Source organism: Gymnogyps californianus, chromosome 3, assembly GCF_018139145.2.
Source record: "Gymnogyps californianus isolate 813 chromosome 3, ASM1813914v2, whole genome shotgun sequence".
NCBI classification, from domain to species: Eukaryota; Metazoa; Chordata; class Aves; order Accipitriformes; family Cathartidae; genus Gymnogyps; species Gymnogyps californianus.
This window is the reverse complement of record NC_059473.1, coordinates 33,000,867-33,022,425: the sequence shown is the minus strand read 5'-3', so window position 1 is coordinate 33,022,425 and position 21,559 is coordinate 33,000,867. Positions and strand designations below refer to the sequence as shown.

Sequence of the window (21,559 nt, the reverse complement as noted above, 5' to 3'; positions counted from 1 at the left end):
TCAGCCCCCTCCGGAGCTGGCCATGTGCATTGATTAAAAAGAAATAAAAACACCTTGAAATACCAGCCTTGGAGAAGTGGAAATGAAAACCCCTCCAGCTGCTGGAGTTCAGCTAGAGTTCTCTGGCACAGGTTTGCAACAGCTATGGCTTACGGGCAATGGGCTGTTACTGGCCATGCCTTTGCTGCATCTGGGACATCCCAGAGGGATGCGCTCTGAGGCATCCTCAGCGAGCTGGGAGGGAAATACCAGGCTATAAAGACGAATGCAAGAAACTTGTGTTTAAATACCCCTCCCAGTCTGGCTGGCCAAGAGCCTTCTGCATGCGCTCGTGTTGCTGATGGCTGAATGTCCTGGGTGTGTCCCTCAAAGCGTGTTTGCTGGCTGGAAAATCCTGTTAAAGCCACTTTACCAGAGCAAGAGCCTGTTTTTGCTGCTCAGGTCCAGCAGCTCCGAGATGCCTGCATGGCATCTGTTGCATAAGCTGCTGGTAACCCTGTCCCCCTGAGTCAGCAAGGTGAGCTCTTCTAAAGCTCCCAGTCCGAGCAAGACCTTACCACGGAGGCCTTCCTCCGATGTAGGGGCTTCAGAGATGCACCTAAATCTGCAAGATGGAACAAATGGTGTCAAAATCACCCAGACTTCTGGCTACTCACTTTGCTCCACTCCTGCTGCACATTTCTGCTGCCGCTGGGACAAGACAGTGGCTGAGATGACAGGACACTGTACTTACAAGGAAATCGGGTCAGGAGCACCCATCTTGGGTGCATTAGGAGTTGGCAGTAGCGCTTCTGGGTGCCTCCTCAAAGCCAAAGGGCTGGCTAGATTGTGCCTAATCGCGGAGGTATGAGTGAGCTCTGGCAATGGTCTTCGTAGCAAGCGGGCTTGAAATCAGTGTCTGTGGCCTGGAAAAAGCATCACGTAGCATCCTGGTGCCACATGCAGACCGGATGCTTGAAGAGGTTTTGCTCTGGTCTTTCTCTCATAAGAAGACAAGCTTATCTTGTCCTTTTTCCTATAGCCTTTGGCAGGAGCGTTTCTGGGCAAGACTGATAGTTTTGCATGTTTGTTCGGGGCTGGTTGTAGTATTTGGATTCGCTGCAGGGCCTGGGGATTGCCAGCTACCCCTCAGCCTTGCTGGTGGCTTCCCTTCCCTGCAGGCTGCAAGGGCGGGAGGATGTTCCATGTGGTGTGGTTCTGCCTGCTCCTCCTCTGCAAACTACCTGGCTAAGCTGTCTCCTCTCCTCCTTGGCCTCAGCCTGATGCTTCCGCTGATACCACAGGTCTGGAGGGAATTTTATTTTTTCTAAACCCTAGCAAAGGCCCTCTCCTGTGGGGCCGGGCAAGCTCTGTCCGTGTTCTCTATAAGCCTGGGATCAGGGCGGCCCTGGCAGCAGCTTGTCTTTTCCACTGATCCCAATTAAGATTCAGTCTTGGCAGGATGGAGCCTTTTGAGCTGCCAGCTGCAATAGGAGAGATGAGGCTTCAGGGGCAGCAGAAATTATTCCCTTCCCTCAGCTCAGCTCATTTCTTGGATCTGGGCTGAGGATGGCCCCAGGAGTTGATATGCAGAAGCCAAATGAGCCACACAGAGCTAAAACATTTCCATTCAGCGTCAGGCCCAGGGTGGGGAAGCGCAGCTCTCCGAAGCACGGAGACTGTGGGTGGCAGCCGGGGAGGCGGTGGGATGGGAGGGAGGGTGCAGCTCCACGCGCTGCCTCGGGACAGCGGCAATTCCAGCCTTGCTGGAACTCTGCACATGGGGAGGCTTGAGTGCCGAAGTGACCCCGTTAATGAAACAGGAGTTCATTAAGGCCTTGGCAAGTGGCAGTAATGGCAGGTCAGAGCTGCGCAGCTGAAACCCCTCTCTCCCAGTCCTGCAGGAGCAGATGCTACCGGCCAGGTCTCTGCCTGGCATGATGCTGCACAGCTCTGCTGATGTTGATGGAGCTTTGCCACAGCGTGCACCAGCTGGTAACGGGCCTAGGTCACTACTAATGAAGCAGCTGTATATCTGATGGCATGTGTTATTTTCCAAACATAATATTAACACAACTTTACAGCTGCCCAACCCTCCTGCTGTCTCCTCCTCTTCCTCCCCCACCTCCTGTCACGCTACAGCCAAGCTGCCCTTGACATTGCAACTAGAAACTCTGCTTTTGCTGGCCTTGTGTCCTTTCAGCTGCGCACCCTGGAAGTATCATGGGTACAGAAGAGAGTGTTTCTGTTGCATTTATTTTTAAGACTAAATCCATGCAGGGACAGCTTAGTAGTACTGAGAGTTTCTGGTTTTGAGCGGGGTCTCCAGAATTTGAGGATAAGCTCTATGCCCTCTATGTTGATGGAGCGATTGATGAAGCAATTGTCTATGTAATACTGTTGGTAATTTGGGGTTCTGGAAGCAACTCCTAAGCAATAATGAAGTGTGAAGCTTTGCTCGATGGAGCAAGCGTTGTGTGGACGGCACCTTGGGGAGCCACGGACACTAGGCAGCTTGCCTGATGGCCACAGCCATGCCATTGCAGTTGGGCTGTGCACGTGAAGCTGAGCAATGCCTGGTTTGTCGTGCAGCTCTGCTCAGAGCAAAGCTCAGCAGTGTCTCGGGGCACCCATCCCTTCCCGTGAACTGGCACTCAGATGCACTTCACAACTGTTATTTTGGGTACCCTTCGCTCCCCAAAGGAGCAAACAGGATAAGTACAAGAATAGAGATGCTAAACTGAAAGCTTTCTAAACATGGTACTGGCAGTGTGGAGGGACAGGGGAAGAGAGAGAGAGCTGGATTTGTGTCTCAGCTACCACTGTTTAAGCTTTTGTGACCAAAATGAGAATCTGCTCTTATGACAGGGTGCATTGAGCTCACCCAAAGCCCTTCAGGCCCAGCCTGTGAAAAAGGATTCGGCCGCTCCACCCTGCGCCTTTCTGGGGAGCGTGGCAGACGTGTCGGGGTTTGCCTGCCATCGTCATGGCTTTGCAGTGCTCCTCAGATCCACTGCTTTTGAGACCTAAGTTGAGGCTTTAACATGAAGTCTCAAAAAAATCAAAGCCTAGTCAGTTCACTGCAACCAGCAACTCCTCCAAGTGTTTTTAGGTTCCCTGAAATGCTAAGCTTCTCTTGGAGCAAGGCTCTAGTAAGTGGAGGGAAGTGAACTGTGTTTCCATTTAGCTAATTAGCAGTCCTGTGTCCTGGCCAAGGCACACACAATGTTACAGCCATTTTTAAGCTGTTACATGCCGGCGTAACTAACTGCTTGCTCAGGCAGCCAGAAGGAGCTGCAACCTAGCGAAGGGCCAAGGAAGGGGTGGGACAAGGGGCCAGATTCTGTTCAGTCAAATCCCATGTAAAGCTGAGTAACATCAGGGACTTACAGAGAATTACCGCAGGTCACCAGTGACTTAGAATAGCTAAAGCATGCATTCCCCTTTTTAGTGCGCAGCTGCTGTTGCTTTTAGAGTCTGCTTTTGAGTAGTTCCCATTCAGAAGAAGAGGTCCCTTCCTAAGGTATTTCAAGCTGCGTCTTCCCTCTATGCTCCACTCTTCTTCCCCCAGCACTTTCTGAAAGCACTCCTCTCTTTGACATAGATTTAATCTTTTTAAGAATACTTAGTGACCAGCTTCTGCTGGCTTCTCCTTTACGTGCCACATCCAATTTTTTCCAGGGCAGTCTGAGGGTGGGGTAACTAGCCTCAGGATGCGGCCAAGAAGCAAAGACAGGCCAAGCTGCCACAAAAGACACAGACTGGATTAGCAGTGAACAGAGAGTAACACACAAATGGGACATTATCTGGGACAAGCGAGAGTTTCCAGCAGGCAAAAGCTGTATTGCACATGCATTGTGAGTGCTGCCACGACCTGCAACATTTGCATTTGTGTTGTGTTCGGCACGCAGAGTGTTAGAGGTGCGACTTGTGCTTACGGCATCCTTCAGGAGAAGGAGGTGGTGGGCTCAGTGCTTTACACTGTTTCTTTTGGTTAAATCTTCAAAAACTTGGTTCCAAGTATAGGAAGCAGCTCCTGGAAAAAGGATGTAAAGCTTTGCTATCGTCCCAGGATCGGCAGCATTTGGAGGCTGTACTGAGAGAGAGAGACCCTCTGGCAGTACAGCTGCTGTCTCTGCCCTCTTGCAGAGCACCTGCACTGTGGCTGGTTGCAGCGAACAGCTCAATTGACTACGCTTCCTCAGGCAGGAACAGGCCTTCTCGATAGTAGAAGAGGTGAGAGCTTTCCTGGAAGCTCAGATGGATCAGAAGAGGAATTTCCCTTAGACTTATTCAGGGAGGGATGGACTTCTATGCAGGCCCTTCCCTGGACCTCCATTTCAGTGCACGGTCACTCAGACTAAGAGGGAGAGCTTATGTTCCTTATGTTACTCTGCAACACAAAGCAGTGCTGTTATACACAGCCACTGACTCAGAACAGGCATGTGGGAGAAGCTGGGATAATAAGAGATGATAAATTATGATGCTAAGCCTACAGGATTATTCTGTTTAAGAACAGCCAGATAGAGATGAGTTTCACTCAACACAAAAAAGAAATAATTGATTTCTTACAGTAATAAGTCACTGTGATCCCTTGCTAATTGCTGGTTAATCATTGCAACTTATAAAGTCTGTCTTGTTGCTTGTCCTGAGTTAACTATTCATAGAAGCTCATGGATTAAAACACAGATGTTCCTTTGAATGAATAAAAAGGGTACTCAAAGTAATGCGCAACATACTCCATTACAACTAGTATTTATTAAAAATGCAGTGGACAAAAAAAAAGCAAGCCTCCAAAACGTAGCCAGTTCATCAACATATATTACACCATTGCCCACTCAGCACCACTGAAACATACAGTGCTATCAGCTCATTTCTCTCGCAAAATGTTCTGTTGACTCGTGCTTGGTTCATTATCTATAAATGTGCATAGTTTCAAGACTTGATAGGGTAACATGAGCATAAAATGGCACCAAAGCCTGTTTGCCCACAGCTTCCAGCCACTCTCAACCCAAGACAGTAGTGAAATGTGCGTAAGTAGCAAGATGTGCGTGGCAGTCATGCATGTGCTCTGTAGTCCCTTGTGTGAGCTTTACAGCATGACAGCAAACTTCTCAGAAGCCAAAGAATCATATGCCCCAAAGCATCATTTTATTACTACAGAGCATGTCTAGTTTCCTTTTAGTTTTCAAAATTATCTAGAGACTGGGTGAAGGGAGGGAGGGCAGGGTGTGTTGTGCATGAAGGGGGGAGTTAAGTGCTTGTGTAAATCGGTTAACTTAGTAGGTTACACATGTGCTTCCTCTTCCTGGCAATTTCTTTCCATGCTGAGCTAGGGAAACTTTTGTGCTATGGGCACAGCAGCTCCACAGATGAACACGGTCTTGTATTTGCAGGGTCAGGGGCGATTGTTGGTGCTCAGTACGGCAGTGCTAGGTACACTCCTGGGAAGGAGCAGGAGTGCCCCTGCTATTAACTCAGGGGAATCAGGACTATAACGCTGAATGTAGGTGTACAACTGTTTATGGAGTTTGGGCACCAAGCTTTCCAGATTCCTTCCCCTTTCAGCTGTAGCTGCTATATGTGTCATTGTATGTGCCTTATCTCACAGTCACAATGAATAAAGAATCAAATTAGTTCACCTGCAACAGAAAAAGTACCTTCTGTGGTAGCTAGTGTATAAGATTTGTAAAGGATTTGTAGTAAAACCTATTGCCTCCTCATCTTAGACCTGTGCTTATTTTAAGTGAGCAGAATGTGCGTGACAGTGTGGTGTGTGCTTTACTGATGCTCACAGTAATTTAACCTTATTTCATGAGAAGCAGCTACTTGCAAAGTTTAAGACGCTTTTTCGGTAGCCTCTCTGATGTTACCAGAGCTGCCTTCAACTCTGTGCGTATGGAGGGGGAGCACCCTGAATCATATGCAACTTCACATTAGCTATAAGCACTAGAAAACAAGTAAACCAAAGTTGAAAACACCCTGTTTAGAGCATTTAAATTAACGTTTGAAAAGGATCCATCAGTATTAACAACAATGTTGAGTAATTTCTTATCTAGGATAGTCAATTATCAAAGCTATTTAATGCTACATGACAGTGGCCACTGGTACATTTGTGGGGACTCTTAAGTGCTCTGAGGCCAGAAGACTTCATGAAAACAAATTAGAGAAACATGCAGGAAGACACTCTGGCCAAGGCAACAGCAACTACCTTACTCTTCCAAGTGGCTACTAGTCTTAAAGTTTGTTCTATCTGTCAGGACTATGCAGGTTGCTAGGAACTGCACTGTATGATTAAAAAATTGGGAGTCTTCTGGGGCTGGGTGTGACATCTATTTCTAAAGTCAGGGAATGCATGGCATAATTAAGCCCTTAAGCATGCAGACAGACACAGGGCCTCAATGTATTTGAGTACTGAGGTCAAAATGCTGGAACATGCTTCTAACATTGTAAAAGGTATCTTTCAGATCAGCAAAATAATTCTTCCAAACCCAGAAATCCTCTGTTTCTACACCATGTTTTACAGAGCACTCAAGGCAGAGAACTGGGCAGCTGCCATCCTTTTTTTTTGTTTGAAACAGATATGTGGATATTTCCCACTTGCAGTCAAAGGAAGCAGTAGCAATGCAAAGGGATGGGAGCTGCCCCTCTGCCCCTCACTGTTCCACAGTTACAATCTCTGCTGTAAGGTAAGGTTCCTGAGCTGTGTTCTTCTCACTCTCACCTTCTAAATTCAACTAAGGGGGTCTGGGGGACAGACAGACAGAATTCTGAAATCTTAATCCTTGACTTAAAAATAGTTGCCAAATAACAGCACTTTCAGTACTTGCTTCATTTCCAGAGCTCACAGTTGCATGGTGTGATGACAGCTGCTGTGAATATTTCACAGCAAGAAGAAAAAAAAACCAAACCACCTCTGTGGTATAACTAGGAATCTTTGCTCAAGCTCATGTTAAGGACACTGAAATGAACGTATTGGCAGAATGGAGAAGTCTGTCCTCTAAAAAACACACATGGTGATCAACAGGGATAAGTGGCTCCACTGTTCACCCAGCAGGTAAGGCAAAACTGGAGTTGTAGGGTTGTTGTATGGTACACCTGCTGAGGGCTCCAAGCCTACCGGCTGAGCAAAAGTAGTTCTGTAAGAGGCTGAACATGAGCAGTGGTCACCTGGAGGGCTGGAGATGTCTGGATATGATTAGACCCTTGAAAAGTCTCCCCTCTGCCCACCTGTCTTACTAAGCAACTTCACCTCTTCGATCACAATGTCACGAGTAACTGCTTTGCACATGTCATACACAGTCAGGGCAGCCAGGCTGGCAGCTGTCAGAGCTTCCATCTCCACACCCGTCCTCCCCCAGGTCTGACAGGAGCTGCGAATCACCACTGCGTATTTGGCCTCATCCAGGCTCAGAGACACCTCAATGTGGTTGAGGGGGATGTTGTGACACAACGGGATCAACTGGCTGGTCAGCTTGGCTCCCTGAATTCCTGCAATCTGAGCTACTGCTAGCACATCCCCTTTCTTCACCTGGTTCTGCCTCACCATCCCAAATGCCTTCTCACCCAGGCGGACCACAGCACCAGCAACAGCAGTTCTTCTTGAATCTGGCTTCCCTCCAACATCAACCATTGTGGCCCGTCCTTCCTCATCAGTGTGAGTCAAGTTGTCAGAGGCACGAGGTACCTCGGTGCAAGATCCTGGACTTGCCTCTTTGGACTGCCAGTCCACAGAAACTTGGCCAACAGGAGAAACCTCAAGGCACTTTGGGTCAAATGTGGAGCTTGGGTCCTTCTGGAAGACACAGCAGCCTCTGAGCTGGGTTTGTAGAATTCCTGTTGTTATGTGCCACTGTTGCTCTGGGTGAAATCCTGGCAGGAAAAGTTGTCCTGTAAGCTTATTCTTCATTAATGCTTTTCCCATTTGTTTGGGTAAACTTGCTCTCAAAGTCAGCCAATGGCTAGATGTGTGGCCCCACTGTTTTGAATTTGGGGGACTCTGTAGGGCATCGTGGCATAGTGGGAATGACATCAATGCAGGCTCTGGGGAAAAAAAAAAAGTAACATGAGAATACATCTTACTAACTGGAAAGCTAAGCTAAGTCTGTGGTAGCTGAGAACACTGTCAGAGCACTGCTTGGGACTTTCTGTACTGCAAAAACCTCAATAAGCCTGTGAACATCCACTCTTCTCCTCACTCTTTCTCTTCTCTCTCATCAGTTCCCTGCATTTGCTGGCTTGTTATTACAAACCCCAGGACTCAAAACACTTATTTCAGGGTCCCTGACAAGAAACAACAACTTGCTTTCAAAAAGCATCAACACTTATTGAGAAACAGCAGCCAAGAAAGCTTATAGGAACATCAGTTCTGAAGAAAAGTAAGTCACAGCATCTCAGCATCCATTTGAGATTGTCCCAGCACCAGTCTTCTTTCAAAAGCCTGGCAGGGTTAATAGGAAATTCTTGCACTCAAGATTCTCAACTCTGCCTTTCCAAACACCTTCCTCCCAGCACAGGCGGCTGTGCTTCCTGCTTTCATCTCCTTCTGCAGGGAAGGGTCATGCCAGCACTTGAGGACAGCAGGGACCAGAAGCACCACATCTGCAACTGCACTGTCTACGAGCTCAGAGGGTGGCTCTGTGATGGGAACCTCACTTATTACTGCCAGCTCTTACCATGTTAATGACAGCTGAGGTTTAAGCACTGGAAAAACCACACTCCCCTCATTGACAGATAGATTTTAAATCGACTCAGAAGTATGTTCCAAGTCGAGCTGGCAGGGCTCCCAGCTGGCAGAAAGGTAGTAAGCAAGCCCTCCTGCCCCTTTTCGCCATTTAATCCCTTGGTTTTGGCATTCGCACAGGGGCTAAACGCCAAGTGGCAAGACAGAAGGAGTCTTTCTCACTTTTTGTAAGTAAAGAGAAAGCAGTATAGAGGTAAGTGGCTAAGCCCTAGTTTAATAGCCTCATTGATAAGCATGTTTCTCTTTTTCTAGAGCTCCTGCTCTCTTTGCTCCGAGAAACTTGGAATTGGGTTTTGCTCAATAACCTCCTTTGGCAGCTCCCTTACTTGTGAGTTTTCAGACTGCCCACAGGTGAATCAAAGCAGCTTCCTGGCCCCTCTGCACCTTGCTGAGCTACTGCTGCTGCCCCAACCTACAGGTATCACCTTGGACTGTCCACATGACAGTAACAGACATGGTGTGGACAACCCATTGGTTGTGCCCCCCCCCCCATTTTTTTTAAAACAAACAAACCAATCTCTTCCCTGTTAGTCCCAGCCTCTGCTATAACGAGACTGATGCACTTAGCACCTTTTTCATCCAGAGTACCCTCCAAACATTGATCTGAAAGTGCCCATTACTGAAGCTTAAATCAACCATAGATTTAATGATTTTTTTTTTTTTAATCACTGTAATAACCTAAATTCAGGCAAACGCCCTTTTTGATCTACAGCTGATGGCTTATCCGCTAAAATTAAGATTCCTGCAAGTTTAGTGGTAATGTGTTTACCCTCAGAGGAATGGGATTAAATGGACATAAATGTTTTGAGTGCAACATTGCTCTGCTTTAGAAGAGCACAGAAAATTGTGCTTATTCCTCCTTTCTTTCCCTCTCCCTTTATACAGTGGGGCCTAACTTGGATATTCTTTTTAAGATCCAGGAACTCAAAGTACTCTGTTCTTCTGGATTCCTTGATTAGCTTTAAAGCTGAAGCTAAAACCCCTGGCAAGGTGTCTTGTCTTCAGGAGAAGCTGGACTGCAAAGGCAGACAAGTACTGACTTCCACAGGGTAAACACACATGGGTGGGAACAGGGAAGAGAAGTACTGTTTGCTCATGTAGAGTGGTAAGTAAAAAGACAGCAACAGACAGTAATGCATGCAAAGCCTCTTTGCTTTTCCTAACAACCTACATTTTCTTCAAGTTGTACCTAGTCATCTCTATCTTCACCCAAAATGGTTATATACCTACAAAAAAAAAAAAATGGTTTTCTACAGCACTATATATAACACAACTGAAACCATCTGACAAACTGTATCTCCTTATATTCTATTACTGCACCTGAAGTTTAATTGTGCTAGCTTCCAACTAGCACAATCTCAGGGGTGGAAAAGAAGGCAGGAGATGACACTTAAATTAAGAAGGAAATTCCCATAACTGAAGTGAACCCATGAGGAGAACAACCTGCCAAAAGGAATATTTTGATTAAGGGAAATAGGATACAAACCATATAGCAAAGGATCAGACAACAGCAGTGCAGGGAAGAAGCCAGGTTTGGCTTACTGGGACTAACAAAACCAATTAGTGATTTCCACAGCATTCATTAAGTTTCACTAAATTAATTCCATACACACACACTGACTGCTTGCACGCCAGCATTATTGGAAGTTTGTAAGTAATTCAAAACACAATTAGGAAATCTCCTAATGATTGCCCATGTGTCACAGTGGGATACTCTCTACTCATCTCCAGTGATGCAGTAACTGCCAGCAGTTAGTCTCGAAGGGACATAGAACAGCTGTGGGAGGACCTGGACAGGCTGCCTCTTTTATTGTATGTCAGACAATGTTAAAGTACTTTTCAAAAGGAAATTGGATGGATCTGATCTGTAGACATCCAAACATTGGTATGAATGCTAACTTTGGAGCGTGGAGATTCTTTCAAAGGCATCCTGAAAAATTATGTAGGTCCCAGTGAGCTGTCAATAGTTTAATATAGTATTTTTCATCTTTCTTAAAAGAAAGAACAGGAAATTTTTCCTCATGCAAGTCAATACACACTTTAAACAAAGAGTCCTCTTCCCCCTTTCCTGGAACACAATGCAGCAGTGATCAAATACAAAAGACCAAAAGAGAGAGACACAATCTTGTGCCACTGAATCCATTCACTTTAAAACTCAACATGGAAAATGATGGCCCTTTAAAGGGAGGCATCAAGCGAAAAATATTCCCAGTGAAAACCTATGTTAAGACCTCTGTAGATCCCTATTTCCTAATAAAGGCAACAGAAGTACAAGGACTAGGGTCTCGGTTTAAAAAAACAAGAGCAGTTGTTATATCACCTGTAGCAAAGACCTGCAGATTAATGCATGTTACCCTGCCCCTCCCCAAGGGTACCTGTTTTACAAGCTGTGTTTTAAGCTGCACAGCAGCTAACCTGCTCCAGAGCATCAATGGGAGGATGAGAGTTTGGGTTTGAAACATAACGTTCATCTCTTCCACCTCTGCTGCATTTTTTTTTCCCCCTTGTTGATAAGAAACAACAGAACAACTTCCAATTAATCTCACAATGCTAACTCTTGCAAGCATTTCTTAAGTCTAAGGAAGAAAAAAGGTATTTGGGAAGACAGCTATCTTTCTTACAAAAAAAGGAAACATAGGCAAGGAGGAGGTAAAACCACACTGAAGGAGATGTGAAAAATCAGTAAGAGAACCCCAGCAGTGCCACATTGCTCATCAACAGAGCTTCAAGCAGAAGGGCGAGTTAGCAAACACCTTCAATAGACACAAGAAGAAGAAGAAAATCTCTCAGTCTATAGGGCTGGTCAGATACCAGATACTACAGTTTTCATGGTTATGTTCTGAGACTTTGCAGCAATAAGAGGACATTTCAAAAGAACGAAGCCCCAGGTTTCAGATTCTGAAGTAAAGAAGTAGTGACAGGTGGGAAAACTTGCATTTCTGTCAGGTTACTGGCTCTATATATTATAAGCGAAGTTGAATTTCTTAATCCAGGGATAAAAGTCCATCCTGCATCCTTTATGGTTATATGGCAGTCTGGTCAATTTCATAAAACTCACCCCAAACTGCCTTATAAGTTACTATAGTATTCTTGTTAAGTACAAAGGAAGCAGATAGATAGATAGGAAATAAGACAGGAAAGCTAGTGATCCCTTTGGAAAATGTAATGAGCTTTCAAAATTAGAGAAAACAAAACCAGTGCTGTCAATCAGCAGACTGGATAAGGCTTGGTAGGGACACTAAACCTTTCCTCCTCTTCCACTTCAGCATGTAACCACAACTGCCTTTTAAGAAACCCATTTCTTCGCCTAAACCTAAGCCAGAACCAAACACAAGTTAGACTTAAAAGCCCAATCCACTCTGCTCCCCCAAAGACAAAAACCAAACAAAATCATTGTATGTTTATTACGTACTGATTTGTCACCCACCAATCAGGATCATTGGCCGGTTTTTCATCTGGGAAATGTTAAACATGCCTAGAAATAAAATAAGGAACACATAAAAATCCTGGCTTTTTAGGTTTTAAGTCAGTCATGCATCTGGTTTATATATTTAGTTTTCTGCTCTTCACAGTGCAACCTGCATGCTAGGAAAACCAAAGCTCAATAAAACCTGAAGGAGCTGGAGGAGGGGGAATCTAGCATGGTTTTATTTAAAACCATAGCTGCCACAGTCTCCAAGCATCCAGCTGCTATGGGTCTATCACACTGTAGAACCCTTTCCCAGAAAGCCTTCCATAATCTGAATTACAGTCTACCTACTACAGAATTCAAACAACTTGGGACTATCATCTATTTTGTTTCTTAACAATAGCATTTAACCATACTAGTTCTATAGATAAGCTGTTAACAGTGTTCCAGTTCAAAGAAGTCCAATCACAGAAGGCCCCAGGGACAACACCGGGATTAACACAAATTGGAAAAAGAAAGACAGTGTCAGGTAAACACTGCTGATGGTAAAATGCCTTTACTAGAGGGGAACACACTCTTTCCTTGCCCCCTCGATGCTTTCCGAAATCAGAAATTCAGAAATGAATGGTCTAAAAGAAAAGGAACCAATCCCTCCACCCCTTCCCTTATGTTTACAAGGCACTATTTTATCTGGGTCAGACCAATGTCCTTTGCAAGTTAGTCTACGCTCAGATTTAAAAGCTTCCTTTAAATTTGTTTTACACATCATGAAAAAAGGGCAAAACCAACTGTTAGTAATCTGGCAGAATCTGCAAGAGAACAAAAGGGCCAAAGCGTATTTTTATATTTTTAGTGTAAAGGGGACTATTCCATGATCATGAAGCCAGTTCATGTACAAGAGGTCAGCATTCCCAGCTGCAGCCAGATTACAAAAATATGGTTACATTCAGATGCGACTGAAATATAGTTTATATCAATATAAATTCAGAAAAGACTAATATGGTCTGAGGATGTGACTGCATCATCATGGACCTTGTGTTATGACCTTATGCAGAGCACTAGATGAGTGGCTATAAATTTCTGCATACTCAAAGAGAGATTTGTCACTTCTAGAAACACGTTAATGCAGTAGCTGGACCAACAGCTCAATTTAGTTTGCTGTAAAATAAGCTCTAAAGCTAATTTTAAGAAAAAAAGGATCCAGTACAACTCCATCAATTTTTGCTTAGCTTTATGCTTTGCTGTTGTTATTGTGAGCAGTGGTATTTGTATCTCTTTGAAGACAAAAGTCAGTCTGAAAGACTTTTAGATGGTCTGGATTCTAGCTCACGTGGAAGGTTAGAAGACTCAAAACTGACATCCAGATTTTGGAGTAACTGCAGGACTGGTATGTTACCAGCTTTCTACCAGACAATACTCTTATCAGATTGGAAAATTCTTTCCTTAGTTAATGCAGCTTCATTGAAGAAGCTTTTCCTTCTTTCTTTCTCCTGGCAAGTCAATGCGTCCCACAGCAGTACCAGGACATTGTTTTTCCTAGTAACTGCTGTTATTTTTCAGATACAACAAACATACCAGCATGCTGTTTCTTTTTTCTGCCCACTGCTGCTCCAATGATTTGAACCAACTCTTCCTCTGAGGCACCCGACCGTAGGTGATCTCTCAAGGACACTTCTGAATTCCCAAAAAGGCACACCTGCAGCCAACCCAAGGAAACAAAAGAGGAGAAATGAGAAAGAATAAAATAAATAGCTTTTACAAGTATTTCATACTAACCTCAGACTAAAGAGTTTTGCAGAAGCCTATCTTATTGAAGAAAGAGAATGTTTATGGAGATTGTTTTCTTTATCTCTCTTCATGTACACACAGAGACAGCCTGGGATGTTTATGTAACCTAAGCATATTGGGCCTTCAGGCTGCCTCAGTCATCTGACATTAGACAGCAGCACAGCTGTTGTCAGTATCAGGTGACAACGCGTAAGCGCCAATTTTTAATTGAAAACTTTAATTTTCCCCCAGAAACTGCCAGTTTCAACGTGGCAGGAAATGGTTACCCCTCCCCCTTCTACAGCCGTTGAGCAAATGTAGAGGCTGCTCTTGAAGGAGAAGAGTTGCAAGAAGATGTTTGGTGAAACAAGACGGGATCCTTGTGGAACACAAAAGCCAAGCCCTCACAGCTGCTTGGATCCTTTTTTAATGGGAAATCATCTGCTTGTCACATGTTTAAGATGATTTTGAATCAAAGATTAAAATAAATGTTTATATTTACTGGCCTTGCAACCATGTTTTACAACTGAAGTTAACTATGGTAGCAAAACAGAGAAACCAAAAAGAGGTGATGTAACGTCTCCCTAACAGCCCAATAAGCTTGAACAACAATACATACAGGATAGATAAACAGGAGTTAGCTGGTAATAATTATGCGTCTTTCCATCCTACTTTACATCCCAGCTACTTTTAAGGGAAGAATTTCAACACTACTTTCACTGCATGAAAGCAAAGAGAATCCCGTTTCACTAACAACCTTTAGGTTCCCATCTGCTGTTATTCTCAGCCGATTGCAGGATCCGCAGAAGTGCTCTGACATGGAGGTGATAAAGCTGATTTGTCCCTGGAAATGTGGCACCTTGTAACTCTAAAGAAATGCAGAGGGAAAAAAAAAAAAAAAAAGAAAAAAAAAAAAAAAGAGTCAAACATAGACTCCTCATTTTTAAAGCTCCACTTGCCCAAAGACCAGAAGACTTTTTAACACAGATTTTCTTCAGTTCTAAGGTCACACAAGAGAAAAAAAGCAAAATCAGCTTTGTCAGGGGTTCCAGTCTATTCTGCCCTGTTCCTGGAAATTCACAAACTTGTTAAATGTTTGCTCTTGTAGTTATCAACTGACAGGTGATGCCAGTAGGCATGTTCTTACTCAGGCAGCCACGAGCCATATATTCACGTAGGCTAGAAATCCCCCATGTGACTCTGCACACTCTAAAGCAATACTGTTATTTCACTGAACAACTGTTTCATCAGGCTTGTTAATGTGCAGTCATAGACAGACACAGACTGACAAAAGTTTCAAAAGCTGTAAATACAGGATACAAGCCTGACATTCTTTATATCTGACTGAGGCATCTAGTAAACACGTATTTCTAAAGCTAAAGACTATGACCAGTGTTTAATACTGTCAAACCACATGCAGGCAGCTTGACCAAAATCCCAGGGTTACTACACTGAGTATTTTTTACTTTGCTTGTCAAATATAAACGCTGAACTTGGGAGAATTTGGGGATTTAGGGTAGAGAAAGAATGGAGGAGAGAACATTTCACATGTTCTTTGTCTAACCCCACCTTGGCTGTGCTGGAAGTTTCACAGGGCAATTTCTCCAATTCAGGCCATCGCTGTTTAATTGTATCAAGCATTTCTTTGTAGCTCACCATCTTCTTGAAGTTCCATTTATTGCCTAGAATTAACAAAACCAGCATAACTTTAGACCGTGGATTTTATTTTTTTAATTAGCAGAGAACCACCTTTACGTTCTCCACAAATCTCAGTTTTCCCTTTAGGTGTCCCAGCCCCAACTAATCCTGCTGCTATTCCTTCTCCAGCTTATCCAAGGAAGACAGATAAGCTGCAAAAGATACAACATAAAACTTAAAGCAATTCCTAATTCCCGAAAAGGCCTCTCCAAAACTTCCAGAGACAAGCCCACGGGATGAGTAACCACCAACGAGATTCACCCATATCCAAGGCACACTCCATGCCATGAAGAACCTCAAAGTAGGACTGCTTACCATCAAAGGGCATGTATTCTATGAACCGCACATCAAGGGGCAGATCCTTTGTGAAATCCACAAAGCCCAGCAGTTCATCCTCATTGAAGCCTCGCATCACCACACAGTTTACCTGCAGGAAAAGCAGACACCTGGAATTAGTGAGCAGAGAACGACTTTCTTCCCTCTTACACAAGGTTTCATAGTCCTTGCAGAAGGCAACGTAGATAGAAAGAACATTTTTTTTTTGAAAGAAAAGATGATGAGAGAAGTTGGCAGGATTGCAATGATACAGATGATCATTTCTGCCAAACTTGCCTGTAAGTTTTTGCATCCAACCTAACTAAAGTTGTTAAAGTTGCCTTGCTAAATGGAAAACTAATAAAAGCTAGGTAACAAAGGCATCATCTTACCCATCTAAGGCATGGCAGTTTTTACTGTCTAAAATGACAACTCCACTCCCCAGTCCTATATTGTATGGCTTCTGTAGAAGTACTGGCAGGGTACCTTCTATAGCACTCTTTATTGGAGATCACCGGCAAATTCCCCAGATCAGGAAGTGTTCACAGCGCACTCCATAACTGTAGGCTGCAGGACGACTAGCTCTGCCTTCCTCCAAAAAGAGGTCAAAACTGAGTTTTCCACACATTCCTCATAAACAATATTTACATTGGAGCCTCAGGTCCTCTGTGCTTTATCTGAACAACAGATAGCTGTGCAGTTGCTAAAACGCTCCCTGTTAGCAAGCAGACTTGTATGTTCAAGCATTATGCATCACAATTCTTAAGATCTTTCAGGAAAGCCTAAAACCTAGTTTAATTTCAAGCGTTTTTCATAGCTCTATAGCCTAAACCACTTACACATAATAGATCTTCCAAAACACTGGTGAAACTGAAGGGAACCACAGCTGCAGAACTGCAAACAGATAAGTTAGGGTGACGTTTCAGGTTACGGCTAAGTTGGTCTATCTGCACCCCCAAAGGAGGACTCCCTTTCCTCCTCTCTCACACTGGCACTCATCACAGTCTGCTGTAAGCAGCTGAAGGAGATAAACCAGGAGAAAATTAATGTCTTTCTGCAGGGTAGTTTTCTGCCTGTTAACTCCCTTGGCAAAGTTCACAGCTGGGTCAGACAAGTGCCAAATCAATAGAGGGGGTAGGAAGAGTCAAGTACAGAGCAGGACCACCCTGTAGCCTGCAGCTAGGCAATCGATAGGCTATGTGGCAGGATGAACCTGTATCCTCAGCTGCACAAGGAAATTACATGAATTTCCCCCATTACCTCTTGATGTGATCTGCAATCTACTAAAATTTTTCTTCAGTTTTACCAAAAATTATTCACAGGGGGGGATAATAAATTCCTCATCAAGTGAGCTGTATCTTTTATTACAATTTATGGTAAAACACAACAGTTGCAGAGTAAATAAACACTGGCTTTACCTTAACAGGACGATAGCCAAGTTCAGTGGCTTTGTGGATTCCTTCCATTACCTTGTGAAAGCCTAAGATATAAAAAGAATAAAAATTTATTTTCCTTGTTTAAAAACAGAATGCAAAAGGAGGTTACTAAGTACAAGACAAAAAGATGACAAATAAAAACCAATCTGACTCAGTAGACAGGGCTGCAAGTAAGAAGAGCTGCAAGTAAAGACACTTCAATTCTACACACACACCCCACACCCCCCCAAAGGCTGCCAGTGTTACTGTGGTCAAGGGGTAGTCAAAAATACTGGTATGCTTTTCTGCATCTTTGGACATCCACATATCATTAGCATATGATTCTCCACTTTCCCATAAGTCAGCTTTGCCTTGTGTTACGTTCTTCTCAAAGGGACTGGAAAGCATTTGTGAACTGTCTCCAGACGCAATGAAGAAAGAATAATAAATTTAATATGTATTTGATAATAATGGCACGTATCTTTGCTAAAATGGCAGAATCTCACCGTTCCGAGTCACACAGCAATATTGCTAAGTGAATTTTAAAAGCATCTTTCTAAAGTGCCTGTGGAGGGGAGTGGGGTTAGGAACAAACAAAAGCCTCTCGATTCCCTGTTCATCCCTGGCTACAGATGTAATTTGCTTCCCAAAGCTACTGACTATCCATTGGTCTGAAGATCACAGGCAGTATTTTACAGGATCATCTTTTTTATGACTAAACATGTGAAATTGGTGAGCACAACGTGGGGGGGGATTAGAGCATTTAGGAAAGCAATTCAGTTGGCCTTTGACCCTTGAAAACAAATGAAAGATGTCAAAAACTGCTGTGACTTCAAGGAATGAAGTGCCCAGCCTCACCCTGCCATTTAGCGTGGCCTACACTTTTCAGCTGCTCCCAGACACAGAGATATAGTTAATTTAGGGCAAGTACCTTCACCCCTACATGTACCTCTTAAATTTGGAAGAAAAATAAAGCAACAATGCAATTTTGGAATTCCAAAGGCCTTTAGGAAAGCCTCTTAATCATTTCATTCAAACCACACCTTCTGTCAACTTTAAACAAAGTTAAGACCTTTCATCAAGATACCAATTTTAGATTTGACATATTATTCCTTCCCTGCCACACTCACCAGCCGGCAGAGAAACAAGGTGATAGTAGCAAGAATGAGACAGCAAGCTACTGAGCTCTGGGTACGCATTTCTGGTGAGTGGGTGTGCTCAGCTGCTAGCGCCATGTTTGTGAATGTCTCTCCTACCCTGTCAGGTACTACACTAAGTTCCCTTCCTGTTCTGCACACTAAACTCGGGTATGAAAGACCAAACACTGTATGAGACTGAGCTCCTTCCAAAGCTGTAGTCTGCAACAGCAAATACATGCTAGCAAAAGGGCAGTATCTTCCAGAAGTTTGTGCTGACAAGCCCTGTGCTGTTCCTACTCATACATTTTTCTGTGTAGGCCCATCACTCTCCTTTCCCTCTCTCTTATCTACCGCAAACTCAGATTCTCTAGTGAAGAGATCACACCTTCATTAATCTGTAGGTGCTTTACTAGAAATAAGTAGTAACTCAATATTCTGTGCGTACTTAATATTGGATGCGTTCAAGATCAGAAAAAAAAAAGGAGACACATGAAACTTTCACTTAACTGCTTTCTGGCTAGTAAAGGCATTATAAAGCATGGACACAGGAAAGCAGAAGATGCTAACCGTTTTATAAGCCAGTCCTAACGCTAGTCCTGGCTGCAAAAAGAGAAGTGAAGAGCAAGGAGAAGACAGTGAAATAACTCTTGCAAGCAACTGTTTAAAGTTATGACTTGTCACCCTTCTCCTTCACCACCTACTTGTTTTGCATGTGCCCAAGAAGTTTGCAGCACTGGTGGTAGATTTTGTTCTAATTAAGTTCGCAGGCTGAATGTGGCAACAGAGATAACGATACACTGCTGTAAGCACATCCCAGAGCCACGAATGGGATCAAAAAGCTCTGCAACAGCGCAGAAAACCTTATGTGCGACTTCAGGATTGCAGAAAGGTGAAACTGAACTTAACTAAAAAGGCCAGGAAGCAATCACTAGCGAGCAGCAGATCAAAAACTCTGCATGTTTGAATACTCGCATGCTTGGGCTCAGCTCACTGTAGAGGTATGGAACAGGATTACAGCTCTCAATGCATCTAACTCAATGTCCTTCCCAGTTCTGCCTCTTACCTCCTGCCACGCTAGCACAAGAGTGTGGTTTAGAACAGCTATCAAAAATCTCTACAAACAAAAAAAAGGCAAGCTATTTGATTAGCAACAACTATGAGCTTGTTTCCACTCAAAGATTTTGGGGGCAGAGTGATTATTTAAAACAAAAATTTGTTACCGTAAAAAAATAAAAATCTGTAACTGCATTTCATATTTTGATGTTAACTGTTTTCTGTTTTTTCTTTATGGAAAGCTGTTAGTAGTTCATTTGTATTGCCATACTCATTGAAACATCCCTTCTAGATCAAAGTCCTTGTGTGGTAACGGAACAACAAAAAGAATAAAACCAAAACATTTCAAAATATTACAGTAGAAATGAATACTAGATGTCATTGTGTCAGGAAATATTGTCAAGGCTCAGAAGTTTTCTAAGTTTTTGTTTGACATTTCAAAATGACAACCCTTCTCCTCTTCCACCCAATGAAAAATTTCAATATTTTCATCATTTCAGATTTCTTCTGAAGTCATAACTTTAGCCAACTTTAAAGTATAGAGAACCTTAGACACATCCAGAACAATCCTATGTGGGACAACACCTCCCAACATTTAATCCTTACAAGAAGAAAGGCTTCAAGCCAATGTTTAATGATTCAATTACAGTACAATATTATCTCATTTTTCTTGTACTGAACAAAACAGAAGGGACAGGCTGTGAAACAGGTTAGACTGGCTACCTGCAAGAAAGGACTTTTCATTTGTTCATCCCTTAGAACGTGGTAGATGGGGAGAAGTAGAAATATTATGGTCTTCTAATGTGCTTTCATACATCAGTGAAATCTATGATCATCTCACAGTCATTCCCTCTATCCCAACCGTTTGGGAATAAAAGCAGGTGTAATGCAGGTCATCTGCATCAAAGATACAAAATTCCAGCCTTTTCTTAAAACCCTAGAATGAGTTTCCAGAGGAGCAGAAAAAATGATTCCAAGTTTCTTGAGTTCCTGGTTAGCTCTGTAATCAGATGCCACCTTTACTTTCCACAGAAGTTACCAGCCTGTAGGAGTCTAAGACCAGGAATCCCTCTCACCTTAACAGAGCTATATCTTGTCGCCTCTGGAACTGCCACAGGAGACAGGGTAGCACAGTAGGGCAGGCACTTTATTCTCTGCTCATTCCATACTTGGAAATCTCCTATTAAACAAAAAACCCTCAAAAAGAATAAAAAAGTATTTTTACATAATTTCAGCCCTTAACAAAAGAAAAAACCCAACTCAGCGTTACTATTTTTACCTGATCTCCACTTTAAAAAAAATTATCTATGATTTGGAAACTTTATTCTCCTCCTTAAAAATATTGAGTCGTAGAAACTTCCCTGTTCATTCTCTATGCTATTCAGCTGAGCAATTTCTCTCTTTGTGGTTAAAGACCTTTTTTTCTTTGAAGGGGGAAGAAGGGGAGACAACATTTATATAAATAAAAATTACCCTCATCCCCCAATAACTTTTAGTTTACTTTATAAGCAGCACATTCGTAACAGCTTCCAATCACACATGAAGAGCTGTGGCCATATAATTCAGGAAGCTGGAGGATCAGGTTTGCCCCTTCAGTAGCAAAGGAAGGGCTTGTTTCCAGTCAATGTCACAAACCAGGTAATATTCAAATGCAGAGAGCAGAAGCAAAGAGCATAGTCAACACCTGCTTGTGGTTAGATACTCCCAGATACTTCTCTGGAAGCCAACTGTGCCATGACACAACCAGATTAATGCAATAGCCTACGCTGGAAGGATAATGCTCTAGTCAGATTTATGACAGGAACAGATTTCTGCACCATGATGCAGAAACCTGAAGAAGTGCTCCCAGAGAGACTGTAGACAAGGACACCTTTCTGCACCTGCCAGCAGAACTTCGATTTGATAGCGGAGTGATTCAAACATTGAAATTGCTTCTTACAGCACCCCAGATTTCTACACCCCTTGCCCTATATTTATCTTACATTGTTGCACCATCTAGTGGCTACTTGGAGGTTTTGTCTGAATTAGAACTTCACAGACT

At 43.4% G+C, this 21,559-nt stretch overlaps 1 protein-coding gene across 6 annotated transcripts in view; it reads right to left on the bottom strand.

Annotated features, from left to right (window-relative positions):
* Positions 1-4,718: 4,718 nt before the first annotated feature.
* The window catches only part of MOCS1 (molybdenum cofactor synthesis 1), a 31,875-nt gene continuing 15,034 nt past the window's right edge, over positions 4,719-21,559 (bottom strand). For 3 of the 6 annotated variants that reach the window (XM_050893586.1, XM_050893585.1, XM_050893583.1), the window contains 7 exons: positions 17,330-17,391; positions 15,912-16,023; positions 15,468-15,580; positions 14,656-14,766; positions 13,707-13,827; positions 12,150-12,197; positions 4,719-8,022 (listed from right to left, as the gene is read on the bottom strand). In XM_050893586.1, the coding sequence (XP_050749543.1) occupies positions 7,178-8,022; positions 12,150-12,197; positions 13,707-13,827; positions 14,656-14,766; positions 15,468-15,580; positions 15,912-16,023; positions 17,330-17,391 (1,412 nt within the window). In that variant the 3' untranslated portion in view covers positions 4,719-7,177. Of the gene's footprint in view, positions 8,023-11,097; positions 11,226-12,134; positions 12,198-13,706; positions 13,828-14,655; positions 14,767-15,467; positions 15,581-15,911; positions 16,024-17,329; positions 17,392-20,594; positions 20,660-21,559 lie in introns of those variants that run through there. The other 3 variants (XM_050893584.1, XR_007766172.1, XM_050893588.1) reach the window with 3 other exon arrangements.